The 17686-nt window shown below is 46.1% G+C and overlaps 1 protein-coding gene and 1 long non-coding RNA gene across 4 annotated transcripts in view; one reads left to right on the top strand and one right to left on the bottom strand.

Annotated features, from left to right (window-relative positions):
- Positions 1 to 4825, top strand: part of NMNAT3 (nicotinamide nucleotide adenylyltransferase 3) — a 125404-nt gene extending 120579 nt beyond the window's left edge. For all 3 annotated transcript variants that reach the window (XM_021069536.1, XM_021069538.1, XM_021069537.1), the window contains one exon: positions 3777 to 4825. In XM_021069536.1, the coding sequence (XP_020925195.1) occupies positions 3777 to 4183 (407 nt within the window). In that variant the 3' untranslated portion in view covers positions 4184 to 4825. The remainder of the gene's footprint in view (positions 1 to 3776) is intronic.
- LOC110256306 lies at positions 13262 to 14978 on the bottom strand. The gene is made up of 3 exons (XR_002337702.1): positions 14661 to 14978; positions 14326 to 14373; positions 13262 to 14096 (listed from the first exon to the last, which is right to left on the bottom strand). It is a non-coding gene; the product is annotated as an uncharacterized LOC110256306 (long non-coding RNA).

Here is a 17686-nt window from a genome sequence, read left to right as displayed (position 1 = left end):
TAAATAGAAAAGATGAAAAGAAATACACCAAAAAGGAGTGTGTGTGTGTATGTGTGTAGGACTGAGTCACCTTGCTGTACAGCAGAAATTGGCACAACACTGTAAATCAACTACATTTTTAAAAATAAAAAAAAATTATGTCTGAAAATGAACTACATATATTTTAAATAGACTATTTTAAATTTTGGCTAAAAAAAAAAGAAATACACCAAAATATTGACAGTTTTTTGTAGAAAGCAGAACTATAGATGTTATTTTCTGCTTTACTTACATGTTTTCCATATGTTCCATGATTGACACAGATATCATGTTTGTAACCAGAAAAAAAAGCTGGGGCAATTTTAGAAAAGGAGGTGAAGGAGTTCTCCGGTTAAGGATTCTTCTGGCATTGCCAATGCAGCGGCCTGGGTCACTGCTGTGGCACAGGTTCAATCCCTGGCCTGGGAACGTCCACATTCTGTGGGTGCTGTCAAAAAAGAAAAACAAAAGCAAACAAACAACAGAAGGTGGAATTTTTCTCACCATCAAGTTTAGCTTTTAAGATGAGGTTGCTTGTATGTTGCCAGTGACATATTTCTAAAGGACCATTCCGTGTGTGTGTATTTTGTTGTGTGCTATTCTACCCTGGGACTGAGCTCAATGTTTTCTGGCTGCCAGGGCCCTGCTTTGCCCATCACTCCTGTGATTTGCAGTCCCCCTTTGACTCACCCAGAGGCGTATGGGTTTCCTTGTCCAGGGCTTTTGGGTGTCACACTTTGGGATGTCTCAGTCCTTTCATAGACCAACTCTGCCTCTTGCGAGGGTGTTCCCTACCTTGGCTGATGGGGCTGAGCACCCCTTAGCAACTCTTAGAGGATTCTCCTTCCTTACAACCAGGGCCGACACTCCATTTCCTTTCACACTGTCCCAAGATGGCCTTGTGTGGTTGGTTTGGGTGTTGCCTTCAGATGTTCATCTTGGGTGTCCTGTGTCGACCTGCCATGCCTGTGTTTATATGCTGCACCAGGCAGGAAATGTCCATTGGGTTCTATCATTCAGCTTCCATAACTCTCAAAGGAGGCTTTATTATCCCATATTATCCCATAAACAGCTGAGGAACCAGGCCCATCCGCTTTAACTCTTCCAAGGTGCTCACAGATCTTAATTCAAACCTAGGGCTGACAGGCCACAGGGTTGATTCTCTTTGATGTCAACTGGATATTAGGGCAACTGGACATTCCAAGAGAAAGGTCCTGGTGGCACTTCTCCCACATTCTGTATGAATCTCTGCTTCATCTGCTTTCCAAAGTCTGCGGCTCTTCAAAGACAGAGCTCACTGCCCCCAAAACACCCACGGACGTCTATTTATGTCACTGTACCACTGTTAGGACAAATCAAATTGGCAGCCTTTATTCACACCCTCAGACTCACAGACTTTGGACTTAGATTTTGTGAATGGATTTGAAAGGGAGATGTGAATGCCTCTGGGGGGCCTGATGACAGGACTCCCCAGAGTTGGGGTCTGATGTGTTCTGGAAAGAGTGATCCATTGCCCCAGGCTCACAGACATACCTTTGACTTGGGGGATGGGAGTGAATCATATGTCCTTATCATTTTTAATGAATTAAATAGTATGTATTATCGAAGTGGACATGTGGAAATCATCTCCACAAAAATACACTGGGGGAGGAAGAATCCCTGACCTGAGGGTACAGAGGGGTGTTCCCCAGGAGACCCTAGAATTCAGTGCACATGATTTAACCTCTGCCATAGGAAGATCACAGAACAACTACCCAATTGCTTGACAGGTCAAACACTGGTCTCTTGCTCCATTACAGAGGTCAAATAAATAAGAAATCAGCGAAAAACCTCACAGATGACGAATAGTTCAAAGCCACCTACCTACATATGGTGAGCAAGAAGATCAGCCCACATTAGTGAAAAGTCTGTTATTGAGTAATTCTTGAGTTCAGTTTTATTGACTTTAAAAGGCCAGGCACTTGGGAGATATTCCATGGATGTTGAATGGATGTGCCCCTGACTGGATGGCTAGATAAGCAGGTAGTTGGATGGCTGGCTGGCGGGTAGTTAACAGAGATCACATTCTGTTCCAAGCATCTTCTAAGTGCTTTTTGTTTATAAGCTCATTCAGTTCTAAAATAATCCTATGATATAAGTACTGTTAATATCCTTCTTTTAAACTTGAAGTCACACAGCTGTCGCATGGCAGAAACAGGATTTGAATGTAAAGTGTCAGGCCTTAGAGTCTAGTTCTTGACCACAGAGAATACATGCATTAGTGAATGTCTGAATATCACTTTATTATACCAGCATTATTCTGCCAAAATGTTTGAAGAGTGTTTCTGTCTTTATATCTACTGCTTAAAGTGAGGAAACAAGTCCAGTGCCCTCACTTCATGGATGGGGAAACTGAGGCTTAGAGAGGGAAGGATCTCGGCTCCAGCCCCGCAGCAGCCTGTGCCTGACTGAAGTCAGACCTACGACCTCCCCATGACCGTTCCAGCCTCTCAAATTCCAGCCCACCGCTGATCTAGTGCTCTTTTGTATGTGCATCCATCTGGTCCACATGTAGATCCCTTCAAAGTTCCACAAGAAAGACTAAACGGATCCTTTACATCAGGTTTTCCCCAGCAGCTGCTCTCCACAAGGCCCTCCCAGCTGAGGTTTCATGGTGACTGAGAGATGCCTGTGCCCTAGAAACCCAGCCTTTGCAGTTCTCTGAAGCTAGAACTGGCTTCCAGAAGGACCAGAGGTTGCTTCTAGCATGGACTTGGTTTTTCTTTCTCTTATTAGTCCATTCAAAGAGGACAAGAACAGGAATGGTGCCAGGAAGATCCAGGCGGGGTGATGCATGTACAGTTCTTGCCAGCAGGCGGCAACAGAGCCCTGCAGTTTCAAATGCCCCCGCTGGAGGCTGGCTGCGTGACTTTGGATCCTGATTCCTCTGCCTTTAAGGAGTGACCTCAGGCAAATCACACACCCCTCTGTGCCTCAGTTTGCCCCTGATTTACCCCTCCGCAAAACAGGAACAACAATAACACCTACCTCATGAAGTTGTTCTGAAGCTCAAATGGGATTACACACATAAAGCACTTAGCCATAGTGCCTTAGTAAGCAACCAGTAAATGCTAGGGACTCTTCAATCATCACAATCATCATTCTCTGGTAGAACAAATGCCAAAGGATTAGCCACATTGATCAGTTGTCCTGGAGCTTTGTTTTATTGAAAACAGATGAAAAGGTCACCAGCTGGGGTCTTAGAGCCCTTGAGTTACCTGAAGATCATTATAATTAACCTTTATGATGTGATTGTACTCATAAAGGTGCACGTGTTAGGGCGGTAATAGATTTTGGGAAAGGCAGTGTCTTGCTGAAGGCACATGGGGCTTTAAAGAGCCTCACCTTCTATCAGAAGATGGGGTTCCTGGTATAGACTTTGGACTACTCTGCCATTGGGTCCAGCAACCATAGACAGACTTATAGTAAAACGCTGAAAAAACAAACAAAAAAAAAAAACTCTGTTCTGTGTTCCTTGGCACTTGGCCAATATTAAACTAAAGATTTACCGATTAAAGTATTACTTATAGCTGTATGTCCCTGAAGTGGCTTCAGATTCATTTACATGCTTTTTCTTTCTAAATCATGAACACAGAGATATTGAGTTCCCAGTACATTCCAAGAAAAGCATTCTGTGAAAATTTCAAACAGAATATGATGTCAACTTTCCCGGCCATGACCCTTCTGTAACTTCTTTGAGGTCCACCCTTGTTTTCCAGCTGTTCCCGAGCTGAAGCTCCTCTGCGGGGCAGATATCCTGAAGACCTTCCAGACCCCCAACCTCTGGAAAGATGCACACATCCAGGAGATAGTGGAGAAGTTCGGCTTGGTGTGCGTGGACCGGGCAGGGCACGACCCAAAGGGGTACATCTTGGGCTCGCCCATCCTGCAGAGACACCAGGACAACATCCACCTGGCCAGGGAGCCTGTGCAAAATGAGATCAGCGCCACGTACATCAGGCGGGCCCTGAGCCAAGGGCAGAGTGTGAAGTACCTGCTCCCTGATGCTGTCATCGCCTACATCAAGGAGCACGACCTCTATACCAGGAACACCGGCCGGGAGAGAGATGAAGGGCAGCCTAGCAGAGGAGGCCCGGCCCCTCCTCCTCCATCCAGCTCCTCCTGAGGTCTTCATTTTCCTAAGTTTTTCCGCTTGTCATTTGGTTCATTTCAACAATGGTTTTGCTTCTGAGGAGTCTTCTGGCCCAGGAAGAGATCCCTTCTTTGGGAAGGAGCTGGTAAATGGCAGTTATGGTTGCATGTGGTCCTGCACATGACCAGGGTCCTGGAGGTGGGAGCAGACTTGCCCACAAAGCGCATTTTTTTGTTTTAACCAGGACCAGGTGCAGCTTGCCCGTTTTGATTGGAGAGACTTGATGGATGCTAATTACCAGACAGTGGGCTTTGTCAGTGCCTTGTTTCAACAAAATAATACTCATTGAGGAGCACAAAATTTGAAAGCAGCACTTGCTGATTGACATTGAATCTCCCAACAGTTGTCTCTCTGCCTACTGGCCATTGATAAAATTTAAACTAAAATCTTTCTAAGTAGTGATCCTCAAACAATATTTTTGATACAGTATACATATGTATTTTTAAACACAGCTATTCTATAAATGTCAGGGGTCCTGATTCCCAGATTTCTAAAAAAGAACTGAGGTAAAACAGATGCCTTCCCTGTTTTAGAGGATCACTGCGAATGTTTTATGACTGCCTGCCTGTTTGAATATTGGCAAAGGGATAAATAATAAATGGACATCAAAAAGTATTAATGAAAAGTTTCTCTTTTTTCTTTCTTTGTTATATTATTAATGCCCAATGTACCAGCTGTTGCTTTTCTTTTTAGCTACTCCGTAAAATTTGCTACTGTTGCAACTGAACTGGCATGAATTTAAAAGTTCCCAGGTAGGAGTAGTGGAGGAAGCAATTGCTTTTCAACACCCAGCAAATGGTTCTCTAAGCTCTGGGTCGATGGCCTCTGCTCACGTGAGCCCTGAAAGTTCAGACAGGAACCTGGTGTGTGCTCAAGGTTTGTTTTGAGCACAAGGCATGCACATTGTTTGAAGAGGTTTTGATCCACCAAACTCTGACTTTCTGCTTTCTACTTGCTGGCCACATACGTGACTGAACACATTTAGAATTTACTTCTCTGGAATTTTACCCTGGTTCACCCTTGCAGCAAATTTAATGGTGCAGAAACACCAAGGGGCAGTGGGAAGAATCCAGTGCCTACCCCAGTATATCCCAGTGTCTGTAGGTATGTCATGATGGACACGTGTGAAGCAGGAAGTCAGGGCTTTCTGCACGAGAAGTAGTGGGACCATTCTGTAGGAGTCCCCAGACTTCCACCCCTGCAGCCTCTGAAGGTACAGGTCATTCTCCACCCTGAGGTCAAGGCTCTGCCCTCAAGAGCTCCCCAAGGACCCTGATAACTCAGGAATAGGAGTCAAATGACCTTGCCCTTTTGGGTGACATGGACCAGCTCCCTTCTCCACTGTGAGCCTCAGTTTCCCACTCTTGAAAATGGGGAGATTTGATTAGACATCTCTAAATTCTCTTCCAGCTGATTTTCTAAGGCTCTGAGTGCCTCTGACTCCAGCCTCTCCACCCTTCTTAGGGTTCAGTACACTTCCAACCCTACTGGAAGGTCCCCAAGGGCAGGGTTCCTTGTTCTCTTTGCTACCATATCCTAAGTGCTGAGAAATTGGCTTAGTGTGGTCCCAGGCTCAGTGTTTGTATCCCCAAAGAGCAGGTTAGAAATGCAGACTCTCAGGTTCCACCCCAGACCTACTGACTCAGAATCTGCGATTGAGTAAGGTTCTCAAGCCACTCAATGTGCAGACCTAGAAGAGTTATAATAAACAGTTTTGTATAATAATTCAGTTTTGAATTTTGTTATAATAATTCAGTTTTGAATAAACTGAATGTATGGCTAAAATTGCATAACATTTACTCTGCTGAACAGCTTCCTCCTTACCCTCTAAGCAACACTGCTCCCACTGTTCTGTGTCAATTAGAGAAGACAAAGGAGAAAAAGAAAGAAAGTAGAATAGCAAATAGTCGTAGTGTCCAGAAAATTGATGGAGAAGGAGCCTGTGGGTTTGAGGCAGGGCTTCTCACTCTGGGCACTACAGACGTTCTGGGCCAGGTAATTCTTTGCTGGAAGGGGTTGTCCTGTGTGTCATGGGAATGCCTAGCAATATCCCTGGCCTCTGTTCATTAAATGGTAATTGTCCCATCCATTATAACAACAAAAATGCCCCCAGGCATTGCCAAATGTACCTTGGGCACAAAATAATCACCAGAACCACTAGGTTAAGAGTGTGCCTTTGGGAGTTTCCCTTGTGGCTCAGCAGATTAAGAACCCGACACCAATGTCTATGGGATGTGAGTTCACTCCCTGGCCTTGCTCAGTGGGTTAAGGATCCTGCATTGCCGTGAGCTGTGATGTAGATCACAGACGAGGCTCAAATCCCACATTGCTGTGGCTGTGGTTGCAGCTCTTATTCAACCTGTAGCTCGAGAACTCCCATACACCACAGGTTCGGCCATAAGAAAAAAAAAGAAAAAAAAAAACCAAAAAAACGCCCAAATTTATGGTAAGAAAACTCCACCTTCCTTTTTTTCTTTTCCCCAGCACCCAATGGCAGGGATCGGGAAAAAAAAGGAAAATAATATGTATATGCCTTTACAGGATGGGGGGGAAGGTTGTACATGAAAAGAGGTCCCTGGCTCCCAGGAGGGAAAATTTGGAAGCAGCAGCTTAGAATACTATAAAGGACTAGTTGGGGGGTAGGGGGACACAGTGCTGCAGACAATAGGAATTAAAGGTCACATCTTTGACTCAGAGGCACCCCAGCTTCATCTCCCTTTATTCTCAAGTGTCCATGGTGGTTTTCTCTTCCCCGTTTTACAGGTTGAGGCTGCCAGCATAGCCTGTGCCCTCAGTACTGATGTCAGGACCCTGCAAGCAGAGACTCCCCGCCAGTGGGAGCTAATAGTTCTATGACTAGAATCCCGACTCAAAGTTCAAGGCTTGTTGGGAGTTTCTGCTATGGTGCATTGGATTTAGAATCCAACTACAGTGGCTGGGATCACTGCAGAGGCACAGGTTCAATCCCCGGCCTGTCACAGTGGTTAAAGGATCTGGCATTGCCACAGCTGCGGCGTAGTTTGCAGCTGTGGCTCGGATTCAATCCCTAGCCCGGGAACTTTCATATGCCGCTGCTGCGGCAATTTAGAAAAGTTCAAGTCTCCTTCAAATCCGATTTATTGCGGACCTCTCCTGTGCCAGGCACTAAGCACTAGGAGAATGATGGTGAGCAAAATGGACACGGTCTGTCCCCTCAAGAAGCATATAGTCTAGTAGGGAGAAGGGTCTAGTAGGGAGAAGGGTAGGACTCAAATATTCATGCACCTAAACCCGATTTTAAACCACGTTGAGGGCTCTCGCAACAGACACACCATGTGCCCTACCAGCCAGAGGCAGCACGTTCTCTGTGAAGTGAGGAGGCCTAAGCTCTAGCCCCTCACTTGCTGGGTGGGCCCTTTCCAACCCCATGGAAGGATCTTCATTATGTAGGTGTCAGATTTCACTTTCATAATTTGTATTATTTTTCTGGAAAGGGGCCCTCAAGATTGTACAAAGTCTAGGCCCCGCAAAACATCAGGGATTCACCCTGAGGACAGAGTGCTGACATCAGGGGGGAGAGGATGGATTGGAGACCTGAAAGACAAAGCCACAAGACTTGGGGACAGGTGGAGGCAACTGGTCTTCAGGCAGCATGAACAGCACGTACAAAGGCCCCCGTGACGGGAGAGGGCCAAATGAACAACATGACAGGCTAGCTTCATCATCACTTCCTTAACAAAGGGTGCACCTGACAATAGGTTCTTTGCAAGCCTCCATCTCCGTGTCCGGCCTTTCCATAAGCTCAGGGCACCAGGCTCAGCTAGAGAAGATGACTTTATCTCTCTGATTCATGGCTGGGTCTTGTGGCTCCCACCAGGCAAAACATTCATTTCTTAGTCTTTACATACGTTGTCTCCTAAAATAAAACAGCCAACAAAAACTTACATGCATATATATATAATATATATATTATATAATATATATTTCTGTGCTTTGTCTTATTATATGTGTGTGTATATATATATATATATATTTCTATATTCTGTCTTATTGATTCATGTAACCACCCTTTTTTTTAGGATTAGAGGAGAAAATATGTATCACTGCTGTGCTCTTGATTTATTGCATTGACACTGACCTGCATGCCTGATTTTACATTCTTTTCCATTCCCTTGGGCCTTCTTTGCATCTAGTTTGCCAGGGTGTTTTGTTTATTTTGCAAGAATAGATAAAGCAGGGGTTTGGGCTCCTGGGTAAATAGAATTTCCAGCCTTAAATAAAGGTTCTCCTGTGATAGCATATGCTGCCCAAATGAGCAGAGCTCTGTATCTGGCCTGAGGAAAGGATTTTTCATCTATAATACTGTCTGTGTCACTGGGGACAGAATGATGTGAAACACCATTTTAAACAGATAGTGCTCTGGATTTGCAAGGTACGTGTGGTAATTGGGTTAATACATGAATATGAATTTCTTTTCCCCGTCCCTGCATTTTCTGTGCTGTGTTTCTGCCTTTGCTTTTTGCAAGGCTCTCCACACATAGACTGTGTTCCATTTCTGTCATGAAGTTATTTTCTTGGACTAAAGCTCAGCGTGTTAGATACACATGAGTATGTGACTTTTTTTTTTTTTTGCCATACACACGGCATGGGGAAGTTCCTGGCCCCAAGGATTGAACCCAAGCTGCTACAGTGACAGCACTGGATCTTTAACCGGATGTACCACAAGAGAACTCCTGTGTATGTGTGACTCTTAAACAGTCTATCATAATGCACCTAGGCACACACCTCAGAATATTTTGGAATTGTTGAAATCATCCCCAAGAGGCTTGTTCATGGCACTCAAAGCGACCCTAAAGTCCATCTGATCCCACCTTTCCCAAATTGTTGCTAAAATCTTACAAAGTCATGGGAGCATCACTGTTAAAAGCAATAATAATATGGTGTTTTGGACCAGTTTGAGGAGCCCCACCTTTTTTTTTTTCTCCCCTGTTGGAATTCCATAAGTGTTTGCATGCCTTATCACTCTTATTTTCTATATATCCTTCAGCAGCAGCCTCCTCCATCCCTCCTGTCACCTCCCTGTCTAGACCACCATCATCTCGTACCTGGACCACCGGCATGGCCTCCCCAATCCACTCCTGGCCCCTGCAATCCATTCTCCACATCAGAGCCCAAGCAGCTGTGTGTGTGCAAACCTGGGCATATCCCTCCCCTGCCCAAACCCCTTCCAAGGGACACCAAGGGACTCCTGTGGAAGCCACAGACTTGAAGATCCCCTTTACAAAATGTCTGTCTAATAAATTACTTGTGTCAGAATATGTAAAGAACTACAACAATTAAAAATAAGCATAAAAGCCCAATTTGAAATGATCCAGGGAGTTCCCATTGTGGCTCAGTGGTGACGAACCCAACTAGTATCCATGAGGATGTGGGTTCCATCCCTGGCCTTGCTCAGTGGGCTAAGGATCCAGCATATCTGTGAGCTGTGGTGTAGGTCGCAGATGCGGCTCGGATCTGGTGTTGCTGTGGCTGTGGTATAGGCTGGGAGCTATAGCTCTGATTCCACTTGTAGCCTCCTTCCTCCATATCCCACAGGTGTGGCCCTAAAAAATAAATAATAAAGGAAGATTATGTAAACAAATAAATCATAAAATGATCCAAAGGAAAAAAAATTTAAAAATTAGTAGAATCAGAGTTGCTGTTGTGGCATAGTAGGTCAAGGATCTGGCATTGGTGCAGAACTTCCATATGCCACAGGTGCAGCCTAAAAAGAAAAAAGAAAATGATCCAAAGATTTGACTGAACATGTGTGGGAGAGATGCTGCTCTGCAGGAGGCTGACCCTTGACTGGTAGCTGAGAAATTGGCTCTTGGAATATTGCCTACATTTCTAACTGATAAGGCTGTTTTGTCTGCCCAGGGCACTGAATCTGGGTGTACCAGCTTGCCTAGACTGTTTGTGCAAGCAATGTGATTTATAATGAACACCTGCTTTCCTTCTAGGAGTTTGGAATGTCAGTAATTGTGGCTGGTTGTGCAGGCAGAATGCCCACATCGCTAACCCATGATACAAACCCTGGATTCCGAGTCTCAGGCAGGCTCCCCTGGGCAGAAACAGTGCGTAGTGTTGCACCACCAGAGGAAGACACGTGTTCTGTGTGTGTTCTCCCAGAAGCCTTCATCTGGGCTCCTCCACTCTCTGTCCCATGTGTCTTGTCCCCTGGCCAGCCCTGCCGTGTGTGCCCTCACTGTCATGACTCATGGCCAAGAGGCTCACTGCCTCTGAGTCTTCTGAGTCCTTCAAGCAAGTCTCCAAATGTGAAATCCTAGAAAGGAGACATTTTACCAAAGGTGACGTAGGAATGACAAATCAGCGCAGAAGAGATGTTCTGCCCTGTGAGTCGTTAGAGAATCAAAGGGAGCTACCCTTCCCACCTGCTGGGGTGGTTGGAATCAATCCAGCCATCCACCCAAGACAGACAGAATCGTGTGTCTACTCAGACTCTTTTGTGAATGTTTACAGCAACATTATCCACTGTAGCCCCAAACTGGGAAATTCAGCAGTCCATCAACTGGTGAACGGCTATACCAACGTGTTAGGTCCATGGGTAGATGGAGCACCATTCAGCAGTTAAAAGCAGAATTAGTAACAGATAGCTGCAACAAAGTGCATGGATTCAAAGATATGCCAAGTGGAAGGAGCCAGGCATATAGAACAACATAGGATTACATAAAGGCGAAATTTCTAAAAAAGGCAAAAGGATAGTGAGTTCCCGCTGTGGCTCAGCAGGTTAAGAATCCAGCTAGTATCCATGAGGATGTGGATTCTATCCCTGACCTTGCTCAGTGGGTTGAGGCTCCACCGTTGCCACAAGCTGTGGTGTGGTGGCTCAGATCCCACGTTGCTGTGGCTGCGGTGTAGGCCAGTAGCTACAGTTCCAATTCAACCCCTAGCCTAGAAACTTCCATATGCTGCAGGTGAGGTCCTAAAAAGGAAGGGGGGAAAGGTGAAAGCATAGAGGCAGAAAGCAAACCAGTGGTTTCCTGAGGGTAGGAGTAGGGATTGATTGTGAGTGGGCACAAGGGAATTTTGGGGGTGACTGGAATGTTCTAAAATGAGATTGCGGTTGCACAACTATATACATTTACTAAAGCTCATCAAGCTACCCATATAAAATAAGTAGATTTGTGGGGTATTTAAATTTTACCTCAAAGTGTCCAAAAAAAAAAAAAAAAAAACCCTTCTGGGAGTTCTCTGGTAGCTTAGTAGGTTAAGAATCTGGCATTGACACTGCTATGGCTCTGGTTATAGCTGTGACATGGGTTCAATCCCTGACCTGGGAACTTCCACGTGCCATGGGTAAGGCCAAAATATATATATATATCCTCTTGAGCTTCCTTTACATGCTTTTGGAGTAAGACTTAGCTGGCTCCTCCTGGGGTTGGCCTGCTCCTCCCTGCCACCCCCAAGCCCATAGCCCTTTCACTCTCTGCTCCAGCCAAGATGGCTTTTTTCAGTTTCTCACACTCACCCTTCTCTGGGCCATCAGCACCTCCCCATGCTGTTCCCTCTGCTGGCAAACTAATTCCCATTTCTTCCTCGGTTCTCAGCTCAAGTCACTTCTTCCAGGAAGCCCTCTCTGAGTCCCGATTAAGTTAACTTGCCCACTGTACCCCAGCTCCCGGTCCTCCTCTTTTGTGAATTTCATTGGTCTTAAAATGACCGATTCAGTGGTGACAACTGGATCCCTAAAAGCAGGAACGTGTTTTTTTTTTTTTTTTTTTTTCCCACTGTACAGCAAGGGGGTCAGGTTATCCTTACATGTATACATTGCAATTGCAGTTTTTCCCCCACCCTTTCTTCTGTTGCAACATGAGTATCTAGACATAGTTCTCAATGCTATTCAGCAGGATCTCCTTGTAAATCTATTCTAGGTTGTGTCTGATAAGCCCAAGCTCCCGATCCCTCCCACTCCCTCCCCCTCCCATCAGGCAGCCACAAGTCTCTTCTCCAAGTCCATGATTTTCTTTTCTGAGGAGATGTTCATTTGTGCTGGATATTAGATTCCAGTTATAAGTGATATCATATGGTATTTGTCTTTGTCTTTCTGGCTCATTTCACTCAGGATGAGATTCTCTAGTTCCATCCATGTTGCTACAAATGGCATTATGTCATCCTTTTTTATGGCTGAGTAGTATTCCATTGTGTATATATACCACTTCTTCCTAATCCAATCATCTGTCGATGGACATTTGGATTGTTTCCATGTCCTGGCTATTGTGAATAGTGCTGCAATGAACATGCGGGTGCAAGTGTCTCTTTTAAGTAGAGCTTTGTCCGGATAGATGCCCAAGAGTGGGATTGCAGGTCATATGGAAGTTCTATGTATAGATTTCTAAGGTATCTCCAAACTGTTCTCCATAGTGGCTGTACCAGTTTACATTCCCACCAGCAGTGCAGGAGGGTTCCCTTTTCTCCACAGCCCCTCCAGCACTTGTTATTTGTGGATTTATTAATGACGGCCATTCTGACTGGTGTGAGGTAGTATCTCATGGTAGTTTTGATTTGCATTTCTCTTATAATCAGCGATGTTGAGCATTTTTTCATGTGTTTGCTGGCCATCTGTATATCTTCTTTGGAGAAATGTCTATTCAGGTCTTTTGCCCATTTTTCCATTGATTGATTGGTTTTTTTGCTGTTGGGTTGTATAAGTTGCTTATATATTCTAGAGATTAAGCCCTTGTCAGTTGCATCATTTGAAACTATTTTCTCCCATTCTGTAAGTTGTCTTTTTGTTTTCTTTTTGGTTTCCTTTGCTGTGCAAAAGCTTTTCAGTTTGATGAGGTCCCATGGATTTATTTTTGCTCTAATTTCTATTGCTTTGGGAGACTGACCTGAGAAAATATTCATGATGTTGATGTCAGAGAGTGTTTTGCCTATGTTTTCTTCTAGGAGTTTGATGGTGTCCTGTCGTATATTTAAGTCTTTCAGCCATTTGGAGTTTATTTTTGTGCATGGTGTGAGGGTGTGTTCTAGTTTCATTGCTTTGCATGCAGCTGTCCAGGTTTCCCAGCAATGCTTGCTGAATAGACTTTCCTTTTCCCATTTTATGTTCTTGCCTCCCTTGTCAAAGATTAATTGACCATAGGTGTCAGGGTTTATTTCCGGATTCTCTATTCTGAGGAACGTGTTTGATCACTGTTCTTTTTCCCCAGCACAACTCCTGGCTCATAGTGGAGGCTCAATATATATTTCCTAGAATAATATCTGAATAAGCATCTTAATAGCTCTGAGAAGCCCACGAATAATACATCTGTTTGACTTTGTATAAATCAGTGTTTTTGAAGGACTTTTGCACCTGGAATCCTTTCTATACACACACGCTTAATAGCATGAAGAAAGCAGAACTCCAAGGAGCAGTTTATAGAGTTGTTATCTAAAGTTTTTTTTTCCCCTAGTTTTTGCTGCAACAGACGCCCTTAGGCATAAGCCCTTCCAAGCCAGTGTTTTGTGGGATGGATCCCCAGGAGCTATACTACTGGGTCAGATGGTATGTGTACTTCTTATTCTAATCGATGTTGCCAGATTGATTTTTTTTTTAGGTAAATTGAATTTTTGTAAAAAGCAGAATCTCATAGAGCAGCTGAAATGTTCATTTCCTTATCCCTTTGCAGGGAGTCACCTTCATTAGCTTTCATACGAGCCAAGGCAACATCCATATCTACTTCAATAGATAATCTGTGAGGGAGGATTTCAGGAACTTGCTCGCCATAGAGAGACATAGCAGTTTGTAGGCAAACATAGTTCCTGGTGTTTGCTGGGTGCCTTAGTCAAGGATTCTTTTTTCTTTTTAGTACATAGGAATTCCTCAAACTCACTCCAGTAACAGTAATGGGGTGTCACGAGGCTGTCAGGAATAGACACGTATCCAGGGTTTATCAGAAACTGGAGAGAAGAGAATTCCCTCCCTCCTCCCCCTCCTCCTCCTTCTCCTTGCTCTCTTTCTCCCTCTTTGCCCCCCTCCCCAGACTGGTTTCTATGCTCCCAGCTGCTGCTCATCATTACCTGTGCCCACATGCCTCCCCACCTTAACCCCTGTGTCAGTGTCACAATTCTAGATTCCCTGAGAGACTCACCGGCCCTGGATGGACTTGTCCCCCGGGGTCCACATGGCAGTGATGTTTCTGCAAGGGCAGAGGGTGGGCAGGCAGGAAAAAGTGATAAATACCTCCCACACTCAGGTAGGCGCCCACGAAATCACAAAGGAAACCAGCCATGTGTGTACAAGCCTCTTGCTCCTGTTCCATTGCAGGTAGTGCTACAGGAAGGGAGGCTGGTGGGAGACGCATGCTCCCGGAGAAGGGGAAGGAACAGTGGGATGACAGCTGGATGTCAATCTCCCCTCCTCTCCTCCCTCCACTTAGGGCCCAGGGCTCACTGGGCAGAAGCTGGAGGGAGTCCCCACCCTCACCTGGGACCTCCAGGCACGTGCTTGAGCAGTCTCGGGTCTGGGAGAGCCTGGCTTTGCAGGGGTGGGCAGAGTAAATGGGCTGCAGCTGGACAAGTGAGCCGATGCCCTTCAGCTGGATCCTGCAGAGGAGGCCGGGTCTTCCTTCCCAGGGGGCGGTGTCAAGCATAGGCCATAGAGCGTAGAGCCAGGCACAGGCCACAGTCCTCCACAGCAGCCCAGACCCATGTCTGGACCCTCACAACCTCACTGGGAGTCCTGAGATGGCCAAAACTCAACTGGCCTCTTGGCAGGAGGACAGCGGGCTTGCACGAAAAATGTGAGGTGAGTGTGGATTACCCTTATATCTCCACACGTCCTTTCGTCCAGAAATCTGTCTTTCCTAACCCCTGCCCCCACCTCCCTCCCACCAAACCTGGGGAGAGCCTCTCCCAGGTGATCCTACAGCCCCTGCCTGTCCCTCTGTCACAGCCCCGGTCACCGTGGCTACCTGTTTCCGTGGCTGTCTCCCCAAGCTGACTGCACCCTGAGAGTGTCCCTGAATCCAAGCTCACTGCTCAGCAGGCCAATACATGGAAAGACGGGTTGTTGGGTCAAGAAATACCGACTTACTCAGAAAGCCGGCCACCAGAAGATGGAGGACCAGTGTACCAAAGAACCATCTCACCCAAGGTAGCATTCAGACCAGACGTCTTTTATACTAGAAGGGAGGGAGGTTAAAGTCCTGGTTTGGGTTTGTGCTCATTTCTTCCTGCCTGTAGCCATTCACAGGTGGGCCCGATGAGGAGCCAAACAAAGGTATTTTAGCATAACTCTCATTTCCTGGGAGGCAGGGCTCCCAGAGATGGGCCATTAAGTATAATTTAAGTTTACAGGTAACATCCCTTCTGTGATTAACTTGCAATAAAAGCAATAGAATATAAAGGTTAAAGTAAAAGAAACTGATCCAATGTAGGGTCAGATTTTTTTCTGTATTACAAGAGGATGGGGCTCAGGGTCTCATAGTTGCCCCCAGACCAAGTGTCCCATGGGGTGAACATCCAGATGGCCCAGCCTAAGCTTGGCACCCATTCCTCCTTCCTTTTAAGGGCTTCTCCTCACTGGTCAGCCTGGTGGGGCACACGGAGATGCTCACTCCCCAGAATTTAAATCTAGAACAGGGAGTTCCCGTCGTGGCTCAGTGGTTAACAAATCCGACTAGGAACCATGAGGTCATGGGTTCAATCCCTGGCCTTGCTCAGTGGGTTAAGGATCTGGCATTGCTGTGAACTGTGGCGTAGGTCGCAGATGCATTTCGGATCTGGCGTTGCTGTGGCTCTGGCGTAGGCCTGCAGCTACAGCTCCAATTAGACTCCTAGCCTGGGAACCTCCATGTGCCGCAGGAGTCACCCTAGAAAAGGCAAAAAGACAAAATAAATAAATGAATAAATCTAGACCACGGCAATCAATAATAGTAGCTGGAGGTGGTCTGTCCTAGTGGCCACATCCTAAGCAGTTCCCAATACAGGGTTCCACTTGTTTTTCCTATTTTCCTCCCCCCTGTACCCTGGGTCATCCTTCCAGCAAATTCCTTATTTCTTAAATTCTCCAGAATGTGTTTCTGTTGCTTGGACCTAAGGGAGGAATCGGGGAGAGAAGGAGGAGGAAGGGAGGGAGGGAAGAAACTAACTCAAACATGTAGTGAGTAAGACCAAACCAGCATCCAGCTGGAAAGCCTGCCCTCAGCAGGGCAGCAGTGGACAGGGCAATGGTGGCCATCGTGAGCAGTACTGTCTTTCTGGAACAGCCAGGCCAAGCCCACACATTCACATCTCCGTCAACACGGGGCCAACCATGGAAATGATTTCAGACAATACTCTTACTCTCACAAATGCTGTCAGGCTCCCACTGTCCTCGTGTCATGGTCCCAACTAAAAGACACTAGTGTCTATGAGCTCCTGCCAGAGGATGCAGGAGAGCCCAGGCCCCTGCCCTTAGATTGTTCCAGGCTCTAGGAGAGCCCTTGTGTCCAGGGCACACCCAGCATCTTCTAGTGCTGAGCCGGGGTGCAGGAGAGGGGCCAACCGAGCAGTAAAGATGTCAGGTCTTCAAAATGCTGGGGACATAAGCATCCTCTGGAGAGCCTGGTAAAAGTGCCCTTTTCTGGGCTCACCCAGATTGTGATTCAGTAAGCTGGAGTGAACCCAGGGATCCAAAACCCCAGGACTCCAAGGCATGCGATCTTTCTCTAGAAGATGCTATCTAAGAGTTGGGAGAGGAGTTCCCTGGCTGCCTAGCAGGTTAAGGATCCAATGTGTCATTGTTATGGCTTGGGCTGCTGATAAGCCACAGGTCTGATCCCTGGCCCAGGAACTTCTGCATGCTGCAGGCATTGCCAAAAAATGACAGAGTTGGGAGAAGGAAAAAGAAATGCAAATGGCTGTATCCTATTCAACAAGCAACTTGGCTGATGACTTGAAGAGCTTTTAGAAGATACAGGTGAAGTCGCTGTCGTGGCTCAGCGGTTAATGAACCCGACTAGCATCCATGAGGATGTGGGTTTGACCCTGGCCTTGCTCAGTGGGTTAAGGATCCAGCGTTGCATGAGCAGTGGTGTAGGTCACAGATGTGGCTCAGATCCTGCATTGCTATGGCTGTGGTGTAGACCGGCAGCTACAGTTGCAATTCAACCCCTAGCCTGGGAACCTCCATATGCCATGGGTGCAGCCCTAAAAAGACAAAAAAAAAAAAAAAAAAGAAGATACAGTGCATCTGTCCTTCACCCCCTTCCAAGGCAATTCTTCCTAAACTATCTGTATATTGTGCTGCTGTCACTGCTGTGAAAAACATTCAAAATCCTCCCATCACCTCACCAGAAAAGGTCGACTTCTTGGACAGCATTTGAGCCTCCAAGTCTGGCCACTTCCTTTCCACTCCTGCCTGTGACTGCTCATCCTCAAACCCTCTCCTCTGGACATCTTGAGATCCTCTGTCTGTGTACCCAACCACAGTTTCCCACTTCCCAATGTTTGCGTGAGCCATTTCTCTAA

This window comes from Sus scrofa, chromosome 13 (genome assembly GCF_000003025.6).
Source record: "Sus scrofa isolate TJ Tabasco breed Duroc chromosome 13, Sscrofa11.1, whole genome shotgun sequence".
In the NCBI taxonomy this organism is placed as follows: domain Eukaryota; kingdom Metazoa; phylum Chordata; class Mammalia; order Artiodactyla; family Suidae; genus Sus; species Sus scrofa.
The sequence above is the reverse complement of the archived record's forward strand: the minus strand, read 5'-3'. Positions and strand labels throughout refer to the sequence as shown.